Consider the following 17,724-nt stretch of genomic DNA (forward strand, 5'->3'; position numbering starts at 1 on the left):
ATACCTATAGTAGCACGAGAGTGTGTGTGTGTGTGAGAGAGAGAGGGTACATGTGCGGGCGGCAGGTGCGGGTACATACATGTGTGTGTTGTGTGTGTGTGTGTGTGTGTGTGTGTGAGAGAGAGAGAGAGAGAGAGAGGGTCGGTAACGCCCGACTCATCAATCTATCTGGTAAATTACTTGGTGCCCACGTGGCTCATGTTGGTTTGATTGTATTTTGGGCCGGAGCTATGAATCTATTTGAAGTGGCTCATTTCATTTCGGAAAAACCTATGTATGAACAAGGGTTGACCTTACTTCCTCACCTAGCTACCTTGGGTTGGGGGGTAGGTCCTGGCGGGGAAGATAACTATCGGTGTGTTTAGACGCTATTGACTTATAGTCTCATTATCACACGTAAATGTATCAGAGACAGAGTATCCCCCGAAATAAACCGCATGAACTATGTAAAAAGAAGATGAGGGAAGTGAGGTTGGTGAGGGATGGATAATCCAATTCATTATGCAATCTTTGAGGAAATATTAATGACTTGTCACTCCAAATGGATCAGACGAGAGAGAGAGAGATGTGTGAACCTACACACATGTACACATTCATATTCATAGTGGTGTTTATCGCATCAAAACATATGCATATCTCACACTATGAGTGTATTCACACATGGTCACTTACATTCGAATATAAGCTCACAAGTTGGTACATAGTATAATTGAAACATTATTTTGAGGTGATTATTGAGTTTTTTTTCTATGTGTGTGTCCATGACTTACATGCTCTCCCTTCTACCACATGGGAGGAGGAGAGCACAGCCTAGGGGTTCCTGTGGTAGTACGAGAGGAGAAGAGCTACCACATGGAAGTATTGTAGGCGGGCTGTCCACTCGATAATGCGAGAAAGTAAGATTGATTTCCTATGTCTACCATGTGGTAGGTCTGAGAGCTACTCTCTAACCATGTGTCACATGGCAATAGTGTAGTACCAAGAGGACAGTGCGCAGGCGACAAGCATGTGGGTCAAGTTCTAGTGTCTTTAAAATACACTTGTAAGGGACATCTCAATTATGATAATAAGTTTAGGTGGAAATAAATGCAACTTGCTTGTTGTTAGTCTTTTAGAAGACTTCACAAGTCTAGCGAAAAATTATCGAGCATATCAATTTTTTGTTATTATCTGTACTGGGCCTTGGTGGGACCGGTGTCAGAAAAAAACCGTCCTTTAGTGTAATTTTGACGGCTCAAATCGAGAGAAACCGGTTGTAATTTTGCCCAGCCTTGAATTTAAAGATAAAAAATTTCACAATTTTAGTTATAAAATTGATTAACCTATGTATCCTGTGTATTTTTCCAATAAAAGTAAGTTGAGCATGAAGGTCATCCTTTTTTTCACTCGTTCAAAAAAAAAGTTTATTTATGACAAATGAAGACACAGCGTATCGATAAGGTGTTGAAGTCCCATGCATGAGGTGCTGGGTTCAAAACCTGCTAGCTATTGACGATGGCATGAAAAAGCATACACGCGCACTAGCACAAAGATCCAAAAAAAAAAATATTTCTAACAGTGGCTGGGACGGCCACGATGGGGCTCTAATCAAACACACAGTCTTAGATTTTTTTTTTAAAACCAACAAGCGCAAGAATTAATTAAGAGAGACAGAATTTACACAGTCTGGCTGGGAAACAGCCCAACACAAATAATAATTACAAAACTCATTATCTCATATCTTCAATTCTGGATTGCAAAGTATATAAAAAGCGAAAGGCCTCCTCCTTCTTCATTTGAAGTGCACATTGCTGAGCTTGTGACGGATTACTTGATTGCAATGAGGGTTCTCCAAGTACTGCATCTTGTGTGGTATATAATTTCATCTGAACCAGGTGGATGTCATGGATCTGCACATGAAATTCAGCAAACAACATTCTCAGATTTGGAATCTGGTAAGCAACCTCAAAAGCAGTCGCACATCTATCTTTCCAAATTAGCTAGAGGAATTCAGCTCTAACTCCGGCCCAGCAACGAGAGACCACCCCAACCGAGTCCCCAAGAAGGAGTTGTTTTGCAGATGGAAGGCAACCCAGAGTAGCCCAAATCGGAGATAGTATGTCAACAGATCTCTGACAATTTCTGAATAGATGCCCAATATCTTCGATGCAAAGTTTACATCTAACACAAATCCCATCTGAGATTCCACATTTCCTACATTTGTCACCTGTCCAGATGGCTTTATGCATAATCAACCACATTAACACAGATTTCTTAGGCTGAATCTCTTTAGACCAAAGTGAGCTGAATTTGAAGTTCCATTGGCGTCTATCATAGAGGACTGCCCATCTTTTATCGAGAATCACATGAACAGGGGTAGATAGAGCAATTGGGACACGGGGGGGTGATAGAACGCTGTGCCTCCTCTCCAACATAGACCTTTGAGGGAGATGGGCTCGGAGACTGAAATCTGCCAGGCCACTTCTTCAGGAAAGATGCTGATACGTTCTTGCACCAGCCTCACTTCCCATGGGAGGAGAGAGAATTTTAACAGCAGCTCATCATTAGTCATCCACCTATGGGAGGGAAGGTGCCACACGTCAGCCCAAACTTTGATTCCTTTTTTGTGAATACGTAGTGCAGTACGTATTGAGATGCTGGACACCGGAGGCACTGGACTAAGAGGAAACCACGGCGAGTCGGAGGCTCTGATAGCGAAACTGTGTCTGCTTTCCCACACAACTCCTACTTTGTCACAATATTTGTTCCAGGCTTTCCATAAACAGCGAAGCAGATCAGAACCTTTAGGTTTGACAGATTCATGACCTATCAAGATGGTAATCCAAGGCAAATCCTTCCATCCTGAGAAGTTTTCCAAGGAGAATTGGTCAGAGTTCCTGAATAGCAAACGGGAAGAATATTTCTCAGGGTTAGAGACAGCTCTAATAATAGCCTTAACAGCAAGACGGTCAGCCCTAGCAAGAATATCTACTACCCCCAAACCCACTTTGTCCCTGGGAAGGCAGCAGAACTCCCATTTAACTTTGGCAGCTCCTCTCCTGAAAGGGTCTCCTGACCAAAGAAAGTTCCTACACAACTTTTCAATTTCCTTTAGATGGGAGTCTGGGGGTCTCCAACAGGTAAGGAAGAAAAGGACGTAAGCAACTAAGAAATGATTAATTACCAACACTCTGCTTGCTAACGAAAGCTGCATACCCACCCATCTATTCAGCTTACCCCTGAATTTTTCAACTACCCAGTCCCACCTTTGTTTCAGGGTAACCCCGAAGCCCATAGGAATGCCCAGTAACCGAAAGATTTCACCAGCCCTAATGCTGTGACAGCCCTGCTGAGTCAACCACAAAGGGAGATTTCCTTCTACAGAGAACACGCCGGTTTTTGTATGATTAACCCTTGAGCCAGAAGCTTGACAGAAGGTGTCCAACACCGTCCAGAAGGTCAGGAGAGAATTCTAATCAGTGATGAGCAAGGCGTTGGTGTCATCCGCAAACCATTTGAGCTCGGAAAGGGAATGCCTTGGATTAGCCCCAGTCTCTGGGATCTTTGCACCATACAATTCAAGCTATCCACAGCTATCACAAACAGTAGAGGAGCAAGAGGACAGCCCTATCTGACCGACCTGGCCAGGGGGAAAACATCTGACATTGAGTTGTTAAGTGCCACTCTAGCTGAAGCGTTGCCAAAAAGGGTCTTAACAAACTGGATCAAGCTCGGGCCAAACCCCATCTTCTCCAGACTGAGTAATACAAAACTCCACTCCAGCCTGTCATATGCTTTGTCAAAATCAACTTTGGCAAAAATAAAGTCTATACCTTTCTCCTGAGCATACTCTACTCCTTCCCAAATTGAGATTACAGCTTCAATAAGTCTTCTTCCACGTATGAACCCTTTCTGCTCAACTGAGATGTGATTTATCACTTTGGCGAGCACTTTGTATACAGAGTTCAGCATAGTCAGAGGCCTCCAATTCTCAAGGAGATCCTTAGGACCACGTTTGTGGATAAGTTTTATCACTCCCGTATTAATAATAGTGGGCAGGGCAGAGTACTTCACCAATTCTTCCCAGACCTTCTGAATGAAAGGGGCAATCCAATCTTTAAATGCAAGGAAGAACTCACCAGGCATACCATCCAATCCAGGAGTTTTGTTAGGTTTCAGACACTCTATGGCCATCTTAATTTCTGAGATTGAAATAGGTACATCAAGTTGCCTTGCCAGCTCTGCAGAGATGACCTTATATCTAGCCTCCCAGACAGTGTCACGTGCTTTAGCCTTCAGCTCACTGGGCTCTTCAGGTGACCTAAAGAGCTTTTGAAAGTGATTACGGACTAGCACACAGTTTTCTTCCTCAGTCCTAGCCGTGCCATCATCTGTGGATAGTAGGGGTACAAGATCCCTCACTTGTTTTTTCCTTTGTATCTTGAACATTTCTTTAGACGAGCGGTCTATCTTTCCAGCCCACCACTCTCTAAAGAACACCGTGGCATGCTTGAAGGCTAGTTCCTCTTCAGATCTAATATGGGCCCTTAGCTTTGTGATCACTTCTTGTTCCTCAGCTGCAGCATTGCTCTTGGCTTCAAGTTCCATAAGCTGGAGATAGATAGATTCTCTCCTTTTCCTCCTAATGATAGTCACCTCTTTCCTAAAACCAATGAGAGCTTTTTGTGACTCCCTCAGAGCTTGAGACCAGGCTGCGGCAGGGGAGTGAGCTTTGCTGAATGCTCTCACCCAGATCTTCTTGAGTTCATTTTGCACCACCTTAAGATGGAAGAGGGAAGCGTCAGTGTGAAACCATGAATTTCTAACTTTAGTGGCTTTGTCATCCAAGGTGACTACTAGAGGATAATGATCCGACAAACAGGAGGAGAATTTAGGTTTGGACTTGACTCTGGAGTATAAGTTGGCTAGATCCGAGGAGATGTAGCATCTGTCTAGTCTTGCCTTCCTGGCATTATCGCCAGAGGAGTAATTTTGCCAAGTGAACTCAGCTTCCTCACCTACATCCCACAAAGAAAAGAGCTCTTTGACTTGGTCCCACCTCTCTTTCTCTAGACCTTTGATTATTTGTCCCAGGCCTTTGTATCTATCCGCTATGGACTCTACCATGTTGAAATCTCCTACAATGACTACTGGTCCATCCATTGCACTAAGCTCACTCCACAAATTGGCTCTGTCAGCAGCAGCAGCACCCCCTGCATAGACAGAGTAAATCTGAAACTTAACTGGTTTATCTATCTTGGCTGAAATCTAGTTAGAACCCCCAACAACCGAGTTAAGGGAGACATCCCAATTAGCAGGTACACCCAGGACAGCACCTCCAGAGCCTCTAGAATGCGACGAAGAGAACCATCTATGATTCTCAGAGACCTCCTTAAGACGGTTAGATAGATCGATGCCAATGGTTTTGACCTCCTGGAGAGCTATTATCTCAGATTGGTTAGAGCGGAACCACTGTTTCAACTTCCTGGCTTTGATGGGGTCTGAAAGCCCCTTGATGTTCCACGAGGTAATCCTCATTTATGGGACTTCTTGTTGGATTTCTTGGACTGAACTCTGATGGGCGAAGCTTGTGAAGCAGCTTGCATAGGTCTTTTGTGATCTTTGTGAATCTCCATAGGAGTGGACAGCCCAGCCTCCTCCACCTGAGCTTCCTTGCCTTTTAAAGCAGAGGTGTCTCCCGCCAGCACATTAGGGTTCATTTCTCGCATTACAGTTTGATCATTTTCATTGACCTGATCTTCCAGAGATTTGCCCATCTCTGCTTCTTCATCAGAGCCCAAGAGAAGAGACTCATCAACTTCCGAATCAACCCACTCCGGCAGAGAGGCAAGGAGGGCAAACTTGTTCACAGATTTGGCCCTAGTCTTAGAAGCATCCTGCCAGGATTCTTTGGAAGCCCTCTTAGGGGGGGTGGCTCTAGCTGCTTTAGGGGCTTGCTGGAACGGGGTGGCATCAGGGGAAGCAGGGGAAGGGGCGTTGACAGAGGTAAGTCGAGGACAATTTCTGACCATCCTCCCTTCCGCCTGTTTTCACTGTGGTGCCAATGGGCACACAGCCTTAGATTTAAAAAAAACGCCTTAAATGCAGATTAGTTAAGTATGTACTATGGGAGAGAGTAGATTAGTAAAGAATATACTATATGGGTGTGCAGAATCCAGCGAATGGAACAGATGGAAGGCAATGGGCATATTGGTTAATAATGGAATTGACTCTGTGGGAGCACGCCAACGTGAAGTCTTGAGTCTTGAGTCTTGACTCTTGCCCACTGCCTCACTGTCCTTTAGCCCGTCTGGCCCCGTCAGCGTGCTCAACTTATCTCTGGGCGCACGGGGGGCGTAAACCAAGAAAAGCTGCCTGGAGTAAAATCGATTTAGGCGACTAATGTACTCCATAGTAAAATCGATTTAGGCGACTAATGTACTACATAGTAAAATCCATCTTGTTCGTCACCAGTTCGTGAGTCGTGACTACCTTTTCTTTACTGTACTGCCGGCCTGAGAATCATGCAGTGCTCTAAATACCCTGTTTCATAGGCTGTACAGGGCCAGGGCCAACCTCAACACTAAAGGGCACGGGACACTGGGGAAGCCAAAGATTTGGGATCGAGGGTGGGAAAGTGGGGGGACGCTGGCGGCTTCAATCTGGGCCGTCGGATGCAGTGAACTCGGGTAGCAACTGGTGAACTCGGGTTTCGGCTGAGCTGGCGCCCCAAATCGAAATTTAAAATAAACTCAATAGCCACGTTGGCTTGACGTGGAGGGCAGGCTTCTCCAGCGTGGCTTGCAAAAGGGCAGAATTTCAAATTTGTATGATGACGTCGTAGAGCATGTGTTGCATGTGTTCTGTAAAATCACCACGGCTATGGAAAGCTCTTCTCAGGAATCACTCAGATTGATTCCAGATTTAAACCAGGTACACACACACACAAAAACTCACACTTGCCAATCAACAGGCTCTCTCTCTCTCTCTCTCTCTCTCTCTCTCTCTCTATGTGAAGAGCCCCTTACTTAGGTTGATTTTGGATTTAAACCATGCACACACACACTGGATTTAAACCACGCATGCGTGCGCGCATGCACGCACACACACACACACAATTTTGCCACTTGAAATCAGCTTTTCTCTCTCTCTCTTTGAAGAGGTTTTTGCATTGAAGCTAAATGGATGCTCAATGAATATTGAAAACATGGGTCAATCAAGCCATCTAAAACAGAGACCACCTCATCTTTGCGAGAACAGATAAGAAAGAAGCGCTCATGGAGGGAAAAATGCATACATTGATTGCAACACTGTGTCTTGAGCAAAGCCTTGTAGGGGATACTTCTAGCCGTAGCGCTTCATTCATCATCCAATGTTTGATTGCTTCTAGGACTAGCAGACCCCCCATAGCTTGTCATTGGCTTTGTGGACATTCGTAGAGCGGAGGGTGACATTACCTTTGAAGTGGCATTAGTTATAGAAAGGTTTGCCCTTCCTAGTGCCCTACATTGTTTTCATAGCCATAATAAAATTAGCAAACGATGCAAAAACTTGTTTTAAGAACATGTCCTACCTCTCTCTGCCTATCTAACTTGGACTTCAATAGCAGGTTGATTGGAATCCAACGAGTGACACAAGTGACTTCGCGGTGCCATGGCAGGCTAATTGGAATGCATCAAATGAGGCTGATTGGAATGCATCCAATGACACAAATCAGTTCATATTGGATGAGTATTTAGATAATACAACAAGTAGTGACACTACATCAAGTGACGACGCAGATGTATGTGACCTCTTCCAAGATGATAATGAGGGTGTTTTTCCAAGTTCATGGAGTACACCTAGGCTTGATTCATGGGGGGCATTGGATCCATTTACATATACATCAAGCTTTTTTTTCTCTTTCGATGAGAAGAGCTTCTCCTTAATGGAGAAAGATCTTAGAGGAGCTCTCACAGTGACGCTTCCAACATTAAAAGCACACGATGCAAGAGACTTGTTGGATTTGAAGAGGTGGAAAAGAATAAGAGAAGAGCTTTGTTTCAGCCCGCTTCACCTTTGCCTATGTTCGAAATCAACAGGATTGAAAATAGCATACATTGAAGATTGGGAGCGTATTGTCATGGCAGCCCATCGTCCTCTTGAGCATGGTGTTCATCATGGTGTGAATGCCACTATCAATGCAATCAAGGCAGAATGGTGCACCGACAAGAGGAGGCATGGAATTTCTCTTGACTATGTGAAAGATAGGATTATCGCTTGCGGCTGCCTGCTTACTGAGGTCGGGGAACAGACCCCTACGAGCAAAAAGACCATAGCTCCAGCATCAACAATTGTCACAACTAAGTCTCAAGTCAATCAAGAGTTGACCAACATCATGATCAAGCACCAAACAAAGCTAGTATTACTTCGATCCACAAAGAAGCATGGACCATCCAAGTGGGTGCAAGAGTACATGTGCCATAGGGCAGGAAGTATTGCTCGGAGAGGTGCTAACAAGAGAAGATTGCGGAGGTCCAAGAGGTGTGGGTGTCCCTTTAAGGTGGTCTTGCAGCACTCTCATGACACAGAGAAGGTGACCATGCTAGTTCATGATGTTCACGAGGGACATATACCAGGCTCACGTGTTGACCTCTATTACTTGCCTGTGCACCCACGTGTGATTGCTTGTTGCATGGATGACTTGTTCGACGTAGGGACATGTCGTCATGTGGCAAAAATGTCTACATCAAAAGAAAGATTTCACATACAAAATGCCTTGCCATTAGATCGTGTAATCTTTCGCTTCTTCATGATACCAAAAGAGGTGCAAATGATGTCATATCAAATGCGCACACAAGGTACTTTGCTTTGCTTTACCAACAATTCTCCTTGTAACTTTTGGTTGTTTTATACTTCTAATCTGCCTCTCTATCCTTGTAGGAAGATGTACAAACAATGATTGGGCTGCGATGTTTGGAGAGGCTCTTCGTTTGCAAGAACAGAACAAGGTTCTTTATGTTCAACCTTACAGCCAACGTTCTTTATGTTTGAAGCTCTTTCCCCTATTCTTGCCTCTTTATTCATCATGATTTCTTTGTAGGTTCTTTATGTTCAACCTTATAACCCACAAGCCTCTGATGAAAGTAAACGACCCTTTGTCCTCATCATTCAAGATGAGTGGATGCTACAAATTGCTCTTCGTTTCTCACGACACAACACTTGGGCAGTAGATAGCACATTCAAGACAAATGTCTTTGGTTTGCCCCTGTATGCTGCAGTTTTGCCCAACCAAAATGGCATGGGTATTCCAATATGGCTCATGCTATGCACTAATGACATCGGCACTAACCAAGAAAGTGTAGCCTTGGAGTTGACCTTCAAGATGATCTTCACAAGGTTGCATGGAGTTCGTCCGACGGCTATTATCATCGACAAAAACCAGCAAGAGTTGGAAGCCATTATGAAGATTGTTGATGTAGACCCCTATTGCTGGACACAAGATGAAGAAGGGAGACGACACCAAATTGCATGCCATGTCTTGCTATGCTGGTTTCATGTTAAGAAGGCATGGGTAGAGAACCTCCTACCGCAAGTAAGTCACCTTTTAAAAGCTAGATCCATTCTATTGTGCATATCATTATCAGGTGGTATGTATATTCATTTTATTTTGGCTGTGTAGGTTCCAAAAGAGAAGCGAGATGATGTGTATAGTTCCTTGTCAAATCTAATGCAAATGGCAAGTGAAGAGGCATTTGAAGAGAGATACCAAGAGCTCTTGCAGAGATATTCAGCGTATATCAATGTTCAACGATACATCTCGAATGGATGGTGTGCCACCACATGCATGTGGCGGAGAAGGTGGCCAAAGTTTGGGCGTCTATTTTCACATGGAAATGTGGATACAACAAACTTGGTCGAGAGGCTCTGGCAATACATCAAGTACACTCTTCTTGATGCAAAGATAAATAGATCAATTCTAGTTCTGTTACATGCTATTGCAGGGGATTCTCTAACGGGCACTTACATCGGCGGAACGCTACTTGAGTTCTTTAAGAACAAACAAGAAATAGGTAATGACCTCTTTTTTTCTCTTGTGGCTTGTCCCCCCTTTGTTGCTTGACACTCATGAAGAAAAGGTGTCGTGATACTAACCAGCTTTACGTACTTTTCAGCTGATTCTCAACGTTTTAGTATTCATGGATCAAGCAAGAGTCATACGTCCAGATTAGCAGCAGGTGAAGAAATCTTGAGAAGATTTGAGGCTAGTTCGTCCACCCTTCAAGTGATTGATGAGTCCACTTTGCTATTCAAAATCTTGAGTATGTCTTCATCTTCGCAATGGTATCATGTCAGTGTTCAGTCCAACTATTGCGATTGTCCAAGTTGGGGATCTGATTGTAAGCATCTTTATGGAATCCGCCTAATAATTCAACATCATTTTCCACATCTACATGCCATTTTCCCTGTCCTTGATAGTCTTCATTCTCTAAGTCAAATGGACGAGGACATTGATGTTGGGCTAAGTGAGCAGGACATGCCAGATAACATAAAGAGTGGTGAGTGCAAGGTTGTCAACATCAATGAGCAGATAGCTTGCTGCATTCAAGACATGAAAAGGGTTCTACATGTTTTGGAAGAGAATCTATCAGCATGTGACACCAAGTTGAAAGAAGCAATACTCCAGCAATTGAGCATCTCACAGAATAATATTTCAGCTTTGATTATCCCAAAGGAGATTGATTTGCCAATGAGGGGGTCCATCAAACAAATCCAAGCTCATGTTACGCTTACTCGGCTTGGTCACGGGAGACCGCATGAAGTAGCTACAACCGTATGTGATCAAGAGATAGCCTGCTCGCCTCCAACAAAACGTGCTTGTATGACAGGGGTCTTGAGACGTAAGCATCAACGTGGCAGGAGTCGGGTGCGGTTTGACAAGAGACCTCGCATATTTTGTCATCATTGCTGTAGTAAAACTCTCCTAGTTGATCCTATACAAAGTCACTCGTGCCATACATGCCACGCGCTCCTTCCCCTTTCAAGTAGACATGCCCCAGTTGGTTCAGAGGCTCCTCTTATTAACCGAGCTGTTAACCTCTACAACAACCTTTGCATTGAAAAGGGACTACTCATCTCATGTATGTATGGGTCACTTGAAGATGAGGAGAGGCACTTCACTATGCATTTATCTAATGGTTCAGTACTCGAGAAGGTCCTTGCATCCGAGCAAAGGATAATACTTGTATATTAATAATGCAGATGTATTCAACTTGTACATTATATCATTTTGGAACGAGTGAGGAGATTTTTTGTCCATTTTGGTATAACCTGCTGCTCTAAAAACCAAATGTATATGCTTATTTTGGATCAGCTGGAGACTCAATGTTTTGTAAATTTGTATGTATGTTGTTTCTGTGAAGGGAATTCATGTTCAGTATAGCTTGATATAACTTGCTGCTCCAAAAACCATATGTGTCTGCTCATTATGGATCAGTCAAGAAAACGACGCTCAATTTGTGTTATGTTTTTTGACCATAGCTGATTTATACAGCCCTTGGGCATGTAATGCAAGACTAGATTCATGCAATCTTGTCCGAGCTTCTCTCTTTTTTTGTGTGCTCTTAAAACTGTATATTCTTTTTGCATGGGTACACAATGTGGGTTAGAACTTAGTTTTACTTGGGTTGACAGACAGACATTAGTTATTTCAAAAGCTGGTGGTTTTGGTACCACGAGACCCTGCAGCAGAAGTCAGTTTATTTGCAACAGGTGGGATCAAGAGCGGGAGGCCTGGTTCTCGTTGGGAGAGGGCGGATGGAAGAGGGAGTTTTGATAATCAGCTATGAACGTATGAGTGTTGTGGCTTTCCCTGCATATTATGTCGCATGGTCACTGTATTGATCTGTCACATCAACTCATTTCATGACTGACATGTCAAGAGGTAGTAGTTCCAACTGTTCAGTTGTTATGCTATTGTAGGGGATGGCCAGCCGGCTGTATGACACGTTACCCAACCTACAGCTGCCCGACCAGCTGCTCAACCCTCCAGACTAGTCAAAATGCATCCAGATCTGTCCCTACACGGCTTCCCAGCTGCCAGGCTTAGGTGTCTTGCCTGTGTGCTATCTACTTGCAATGTCCAATGCTTGACACTTGGCCTAGTAAGCATCCTAAGCATCTATACGTATGTCGACTCCAAGTGGGTTACAAGACTGTGCAGAGTTTGTGTACAAGGCAGGGCTCTAGAATAGCCTATTTTTTCGGGGTCTCAGGCAAAACACTTGCCTGCGTCCATCTAACTTGAAGAAGAGTGCTAATGTCTTGGATTGATGCCATGCCGATGCTCTTGCTAATGTTGGGTGGCTGGAAATCTAATGCCTTGGCTGGGAAGAGGCAGGGCCTTTAAATAGGGCAATTTTCTGCACCCTTCTGCTTATCAGCCTGGCCAGCCTGCTGTATGACCTGTTACCAACCTTCAAGCTGCTCAACTGCTGCAGACTAGTTAAAATGCGTCCAAAGTACCATCCCTTTCATCTGCAACCTCTGGAGCTCCATCAAGGCATCAATGATGCTTCTCCAACAAAATTTCGTCTTCTTGATACTGACTGGACTACACACATCTGTTGATACCAATGTTGATGCACCCAATGTTACTGAGCTTGACTGATATCCTTTGCTCTTGACTGTCCGAAGAAGATCCCTTGCTTTGAGCTGACCTTAGCTCCGAACTGCCTTGGGATGAACTGTATTCCAGGCGGCCCATGGCTCTAGCATGTCTTAGGACGAACCCTAGCTTTCATGTGCCTTAGGGCGAACCTAATGCTTTGATATTTTGATACTAATGTCTTGTGCAACATGGCCTTGCTCTACAATTTCACACGCAGAAGCCTTGATACTCATTTCTCATGCAACATAGCTTCCTCTGCTCTGATACAATGTCACATGTGGAAGCATTATACATACATAGCTGGATTGTGCATACTGTGGTGTGTAAAAACCAGACAACATTGGGTCCCAATACCCGCTGAGGGGCCCCCACCTTTCATTGTATGGAGCTTTATTATGAAGCTGAAATATCCTTGACCTGAGATAACTTCCTCCCTGCCGAGCTGAAAATAAGCATGTATACCTAGACTAGTCACTAAAAAATAGGATGCTCCAAAGTTCAAACAGGTCCTTAGCGGAACAATGCCTGCTGAGCAGGGCTTTGCAATACCCTGTTTTGTCAGATCTGAGACAAATGCCATCTACCTTAAAGAAGAGCCCTGATGTCTTGGATGATGCCATGCTAGATGTTGCTGCTATTGCTCTCTGGACCTGTCATGTCACCATGCAATTTCTGGAACTGTCATGTCACCATGCCACCCAAGTGCGGGGTGCACGTGACACCATGTCCCTGTATACGGGCCCAGGTGGCCAAAAGAGTATAAACGATGTCACTCCATATACTGCAAATACACTGAGTGTCATAAACAAATACCCTTAAAGGCCTCTGAGCATCTAGTCTTCCGGATATGCAACGACGTGATACTAGCAATAATCTCCGGTGGTATCCCATCATGTCAATGTTCCATCTGCTGGCCGACAGAGACCTGGTCCACCACAATACCTTCCATGCCTATGACAGCTAATGAAGCTCTAGAATCAAGTCTTTTATCTGCTGCTGCAAATCAAGGATAAGCATAGGGATTAGCATGTCCATGTGCATGCACACGACGTTCCCTTCTGCTAAACTTGCTGATGGGATTCCAACTTTTGACCAGCCAGGCACAATTCTCAATCAAGCTTTATAGTTTGAATGCAATGAACATGTTAATCTTTTTGTCACCCAAATTATGAACACTTTCAATACTATAAAAAGATTAAGATCATTTTACTAATAGCTTGATATTAGAAGGTAAAAAAGTGATCATATACTTTTATGGCTGCATCGGTAGAGCAAGATCTCTCTCTCTCTCTCTCTCTCTCTCTGTCTCTCTCTCATCATATACTTTTATGGCTGCATCGGTAGAGCAAGATCTCTCTCTATATCTCTCTCTCTCTCTCTCTCTCTCTCTCTCTCTCTCTCTATGTGCACCAGGACTAGCTTGAGAGTTTACACGTCCCACACAATCTACAAACAGAGACCATATCCAAAACGTGGAAGCACTTTGGCTCCTTACAATGCATGTTGGAGTGTCATTATACTCGATCTTCTCGCTACTTGGGCCAAGATATGGGGCTTATCTAGAGCAGCGGAGAATCTGATTCAAATTCAACATGAAGAGCTTCCAGTACAAGAGCATCAACAAGAACCATCATGTTGCGGAACTAAACTAAACACCAAATAGCAAAGTTGAAAAAGGAACCAACGGAAGCATATTTGTTGATAGACAATTTACATCGGAACCAAAACAAATTATATTGAGAAGCTAAAAAATATCATGTATTTCATGTGAATTGGCTGATACAAAACATCCTTAGATGCCAAATATGTTTATAAAGATGTTCATAAGAAGTGTGTTGCCCACGACAAGCCAAAAACACCGCTTCAAAATCGCATAGCTGGTGCCAAAAATAGAGGTTGCTGCTCCAAAAAGCATCTACATGCTTGTCGCTCGTGCAGGACTTCGCGTCATAAGTTTGCCACCCACCGATAAGCCATGTTACACTGCTCCAAAATCACATCGCTGGTGCGAGGTTGTCGCTCCTACAGTGCTCCAAAATCACATGGCTGGTCCTGCATCTACATGCTTCTTGCTCGGATGTCACTGCTGCTCAAGACAGTAGACGTGTCACAGTTCTTCCAAAACACTCATGCACCATGTGTGAAGCTCCATCCTAAGCGTGCATACATCTTCATGTTGAAACCACTGATCTGTGAGCTGAAAAAAAGCAAAGCTGTAAGCGTAAATGAGCTTGCATGTTCTTCTTGAAGCAGCAAAGACGTAACACGAAGCAAGCACTTACCCAATTCTTGTCTACATTGTTTTGCAATATACCAGCAATGAGGTATCTCATAAACGCCATCACATAGAAGCCACAATCTGTGCTATTGTCCTGTTGCGGTACCTGCCCCAAATGATGCACATGTAACACCAACATTCAGCATGTAGAACATTCATAACAAATTCAACTCGCTGCTACCAACAAATCAACGTCACCTTCACCTTAACGATTTTTAGTTTCAGCTCTGTCTCGGGGTTGAACAAAGCACCTTGAAGGGTTGAATCAGCCACATGCGGTGCCAAGCATTTTAGAGCACTGTAATCAATCCAAACCAGAACCATGTCATGTGTCATGCATTGTATGAGTATACATGAACAAAACCAACATGGAAGAGAATTTCAATTTACATGAACAAACTATCCAAGCACTCCTCTGGATTTATTAGTCCCAATGAATCCATGTATAACAAATAGCTTTTGTTCCCTTTTAAAAGGGGCACCTCCTCGTTCTTGTTAACATACAGGGTAAAGAGGGACCAATGATTCCTATTGCACACAATAGCCAGCCATTAAAAGCGCACAAATTTGAGTGCCAAGTGGTATGTAAAAAAGCATAGCCAAAATTCTTTACCAATGAAGTGACCACACACACCTGCATACAACGGGAAAGAAACATAATTGAATGGCTGACATATCCATTTTCTCGAAGAAGCGGGTGAGGAAATTCTCCACGCACTTACGTGACATAGAATACCACAAAGAATCAGCCCAAAACACCTTCTCAAGAATGTCCAATGGCAACTTGTTCTCCATCAACCTGTGCATGCAAGGAGGGAATGAAAGTGCATCCATGTAAGTGCACTAAAATGTTTAAAGTGATACACTTACATCCCAAACAAGGTCATGGTCCTAGTGGATGCCTCATTAACAAACATTTCCCTCAAAAAGCTATCATCTACGCGCACAAAGGTTTTGGATCTCATGGAAACAAAGTCAATGTCAGCCCCGGAAGCTAACCTGCAAGGCAAAAGCCAAACAAAAAAAAATGCAGCAAACCACACAAGCTGAGCTATCATGACAATACATGGTTTTGATAAACTGTCAATCGTGTAGAGCCTCTTACCTAGATCTCGCAACATTGCCCCTTGTTGCTACCAACCTCCCCTCCCCTTTCTCTGTAACAATAACCTGCATGTTGGAGATCTCGAATATAAATTCCATATTGTTGTATGCTTCAGAAAAAGTCGGCGATGATACAATAATCGGTGTTTCTTCATTGCTACTTTGCTTTGCACGAGAAGTCCTAATAGGCAACTTTTTCCTTGAAACCTCAAACACCTACACAATGGCAAGAAAACAATGCATTCACCCATTGAGTCCCTTTAGGACATAACAAACTCCAGGGTTGAATTAGCTGCACTTACCTGGCCCATGCAAGTAAAGAGAAGAGTGAACTAACAATGTAGGCAGCAACATGAAAAGCTTTAACAACTCGGCATAAAGGATATTGGAATCTCTTACGTTCTTTTGAGTGTTGTCCTTCTTTCTTGTATTCACGCATGGCCCAACACCCTCATGGGCTCCGGAATCCTGCAACAAACAAGAACAGGGCCCATGCAAGTAAAGAGAAGAGTGAACCAACAATGTAGAAGAACATGAAAAGCTTTAACAACTCGGCATAAAGGATATTAGAATCTCTTACGTTCTTTTGAGTGTTGTCCTTCTTTCTTGTATTCACGCATGGCCTAACACTCTCATGGGTTCCGGAATCCTGCAACAAACAAGAAGATGGCCATGGCCCAAACGATCTCAAAGTGTGAGGTGTATGGAGCCATGTTAGGCAGCGGCAAGGACTTGAACAAACTAGTGGGAAACCAAGATGATGTGACTCAGAGCAAGGAGATGAATGAAAAATATTAGAAAGCTTACGTTCTTCTTAGTGTTCTTCTTTTTTATATCCACACATGGCCCAACACCCTCACCGGTTCCAGAATCCTGCAGCAAGTAATAGCCATGCATAGTTGTATGCAATCTTTGCACCACAAACATGACTCGAAATGAGGGGATAAGTGAAGGAGATTAGAAATCTTACCTTATTTTGAGTGTTACTCTTCTTTCTTGTATTCGTGCATGGCCCAACCTCATGGGTTCCGGAATCAAAATCCTGCAGCAAACAAGAAGCATGGGCCAAATGATCTCAAAGTGTGGGCATGTAGTGAGTGAACTTGTGAACTTGGCAACAGCAAAGAAACTTGACAAGCTATGAGTGAACTTTGCATGCAGCAAGAAAACATGCATCAAGTTAATAAACTTGGTAAGCTGTGATGACTGAACTTTGCATGCAACAACTAGACAACACTAAGATTGAATGTAAGCAAACTTGGCAGCAAACTAAGAAGAATGTAAGCTTACGTTCTTCTTAGTATTCTTCTTTTTTATATCCACACATGGCCCAACACCCTCACCGGTTCCAGAATCCTGCAGCAAGTAATAGCCATGCATAGTTGTATGCAATCTTTGCACCACAAACATGACTCGAAACGAGGGGATAAGTGAAGGAGATTAGAAATCTTACCTTATTTTGAGTGTTACTCTTCTTTCTTGTATTCGTGCATGGCCCAACCTCATGGGTTTCGAAATCAAAATCCTGCGGCAAACAAGAAGCATGGGCCAAATGATCTCAAAGGCCACGCATGTAGTGAGTGAACTTGTGAACTTGGCAACAGCAAAGAAACTTGACAAGCTATGAGTGAACTTTGCATGCAACAAGAAAACATGCATCAAGTTAATAAACTTGGTAAGCTGTGACTAAACTTTGCATGCAACAACTACACAA

At 43.6% G+C, this 17,724-nt stretch overlaps 1 protein-coding gene and 1 pseudogene across 1 annotated transcript; one reads left to right on the forward strand and one right to left on the reverse strand.

Annotated features, from left to right (window-relative positions):
- Positions 1-1,979: 1,979 nt before the first annotated feature.
- LOC147621987 (uncharacterized) lies at positions 1,980-3,951 on the reverse strand (annotated as a pseudogene).
- Positions 3,952-6,553: 2,602 nt separating this feature from the next.
- LOC147621988 (uncharacterized) lies at positions 6,554-11,329 on the forward strand. Its single transcript, XM_086823017.1, has 6 exons — positions 6,554-6,912; positions 7,589-8,819; positions 8,902-8,969; positions 9,062-9,553; positions 9,641-10,031; positions 10,134-11,329. Exons 1-6 carry the CDS (start codon positions 6,862-6,864, stop codon positions 11,210-11,212), a joined length of 3,312 nt encoding a protein of 1,103 aa, XP_086679143.1. The 5' UTR covers positions 6,554-6,861; the 3' UTR covers positions 11,213-11,329.
- Positions 11,330-17,724: the final 6,395 nt, after the last annotated feature.

Source organism: Cibotium barometz, chromosome 29 (genome assembly GCF_041138505.1).
Source record: "Cibotium barometz isolate CiBa-2024 chromosome 29, ASM4113850v1, whole genome shotgun sequence".
Classification (NCBI taxonomy): Eukaryota; Viridiplantae; Streptophyta; class Polypodiopsida; order Cyatheales; family Cibotiaceae; genus Cibotium; species Cibotium barometz.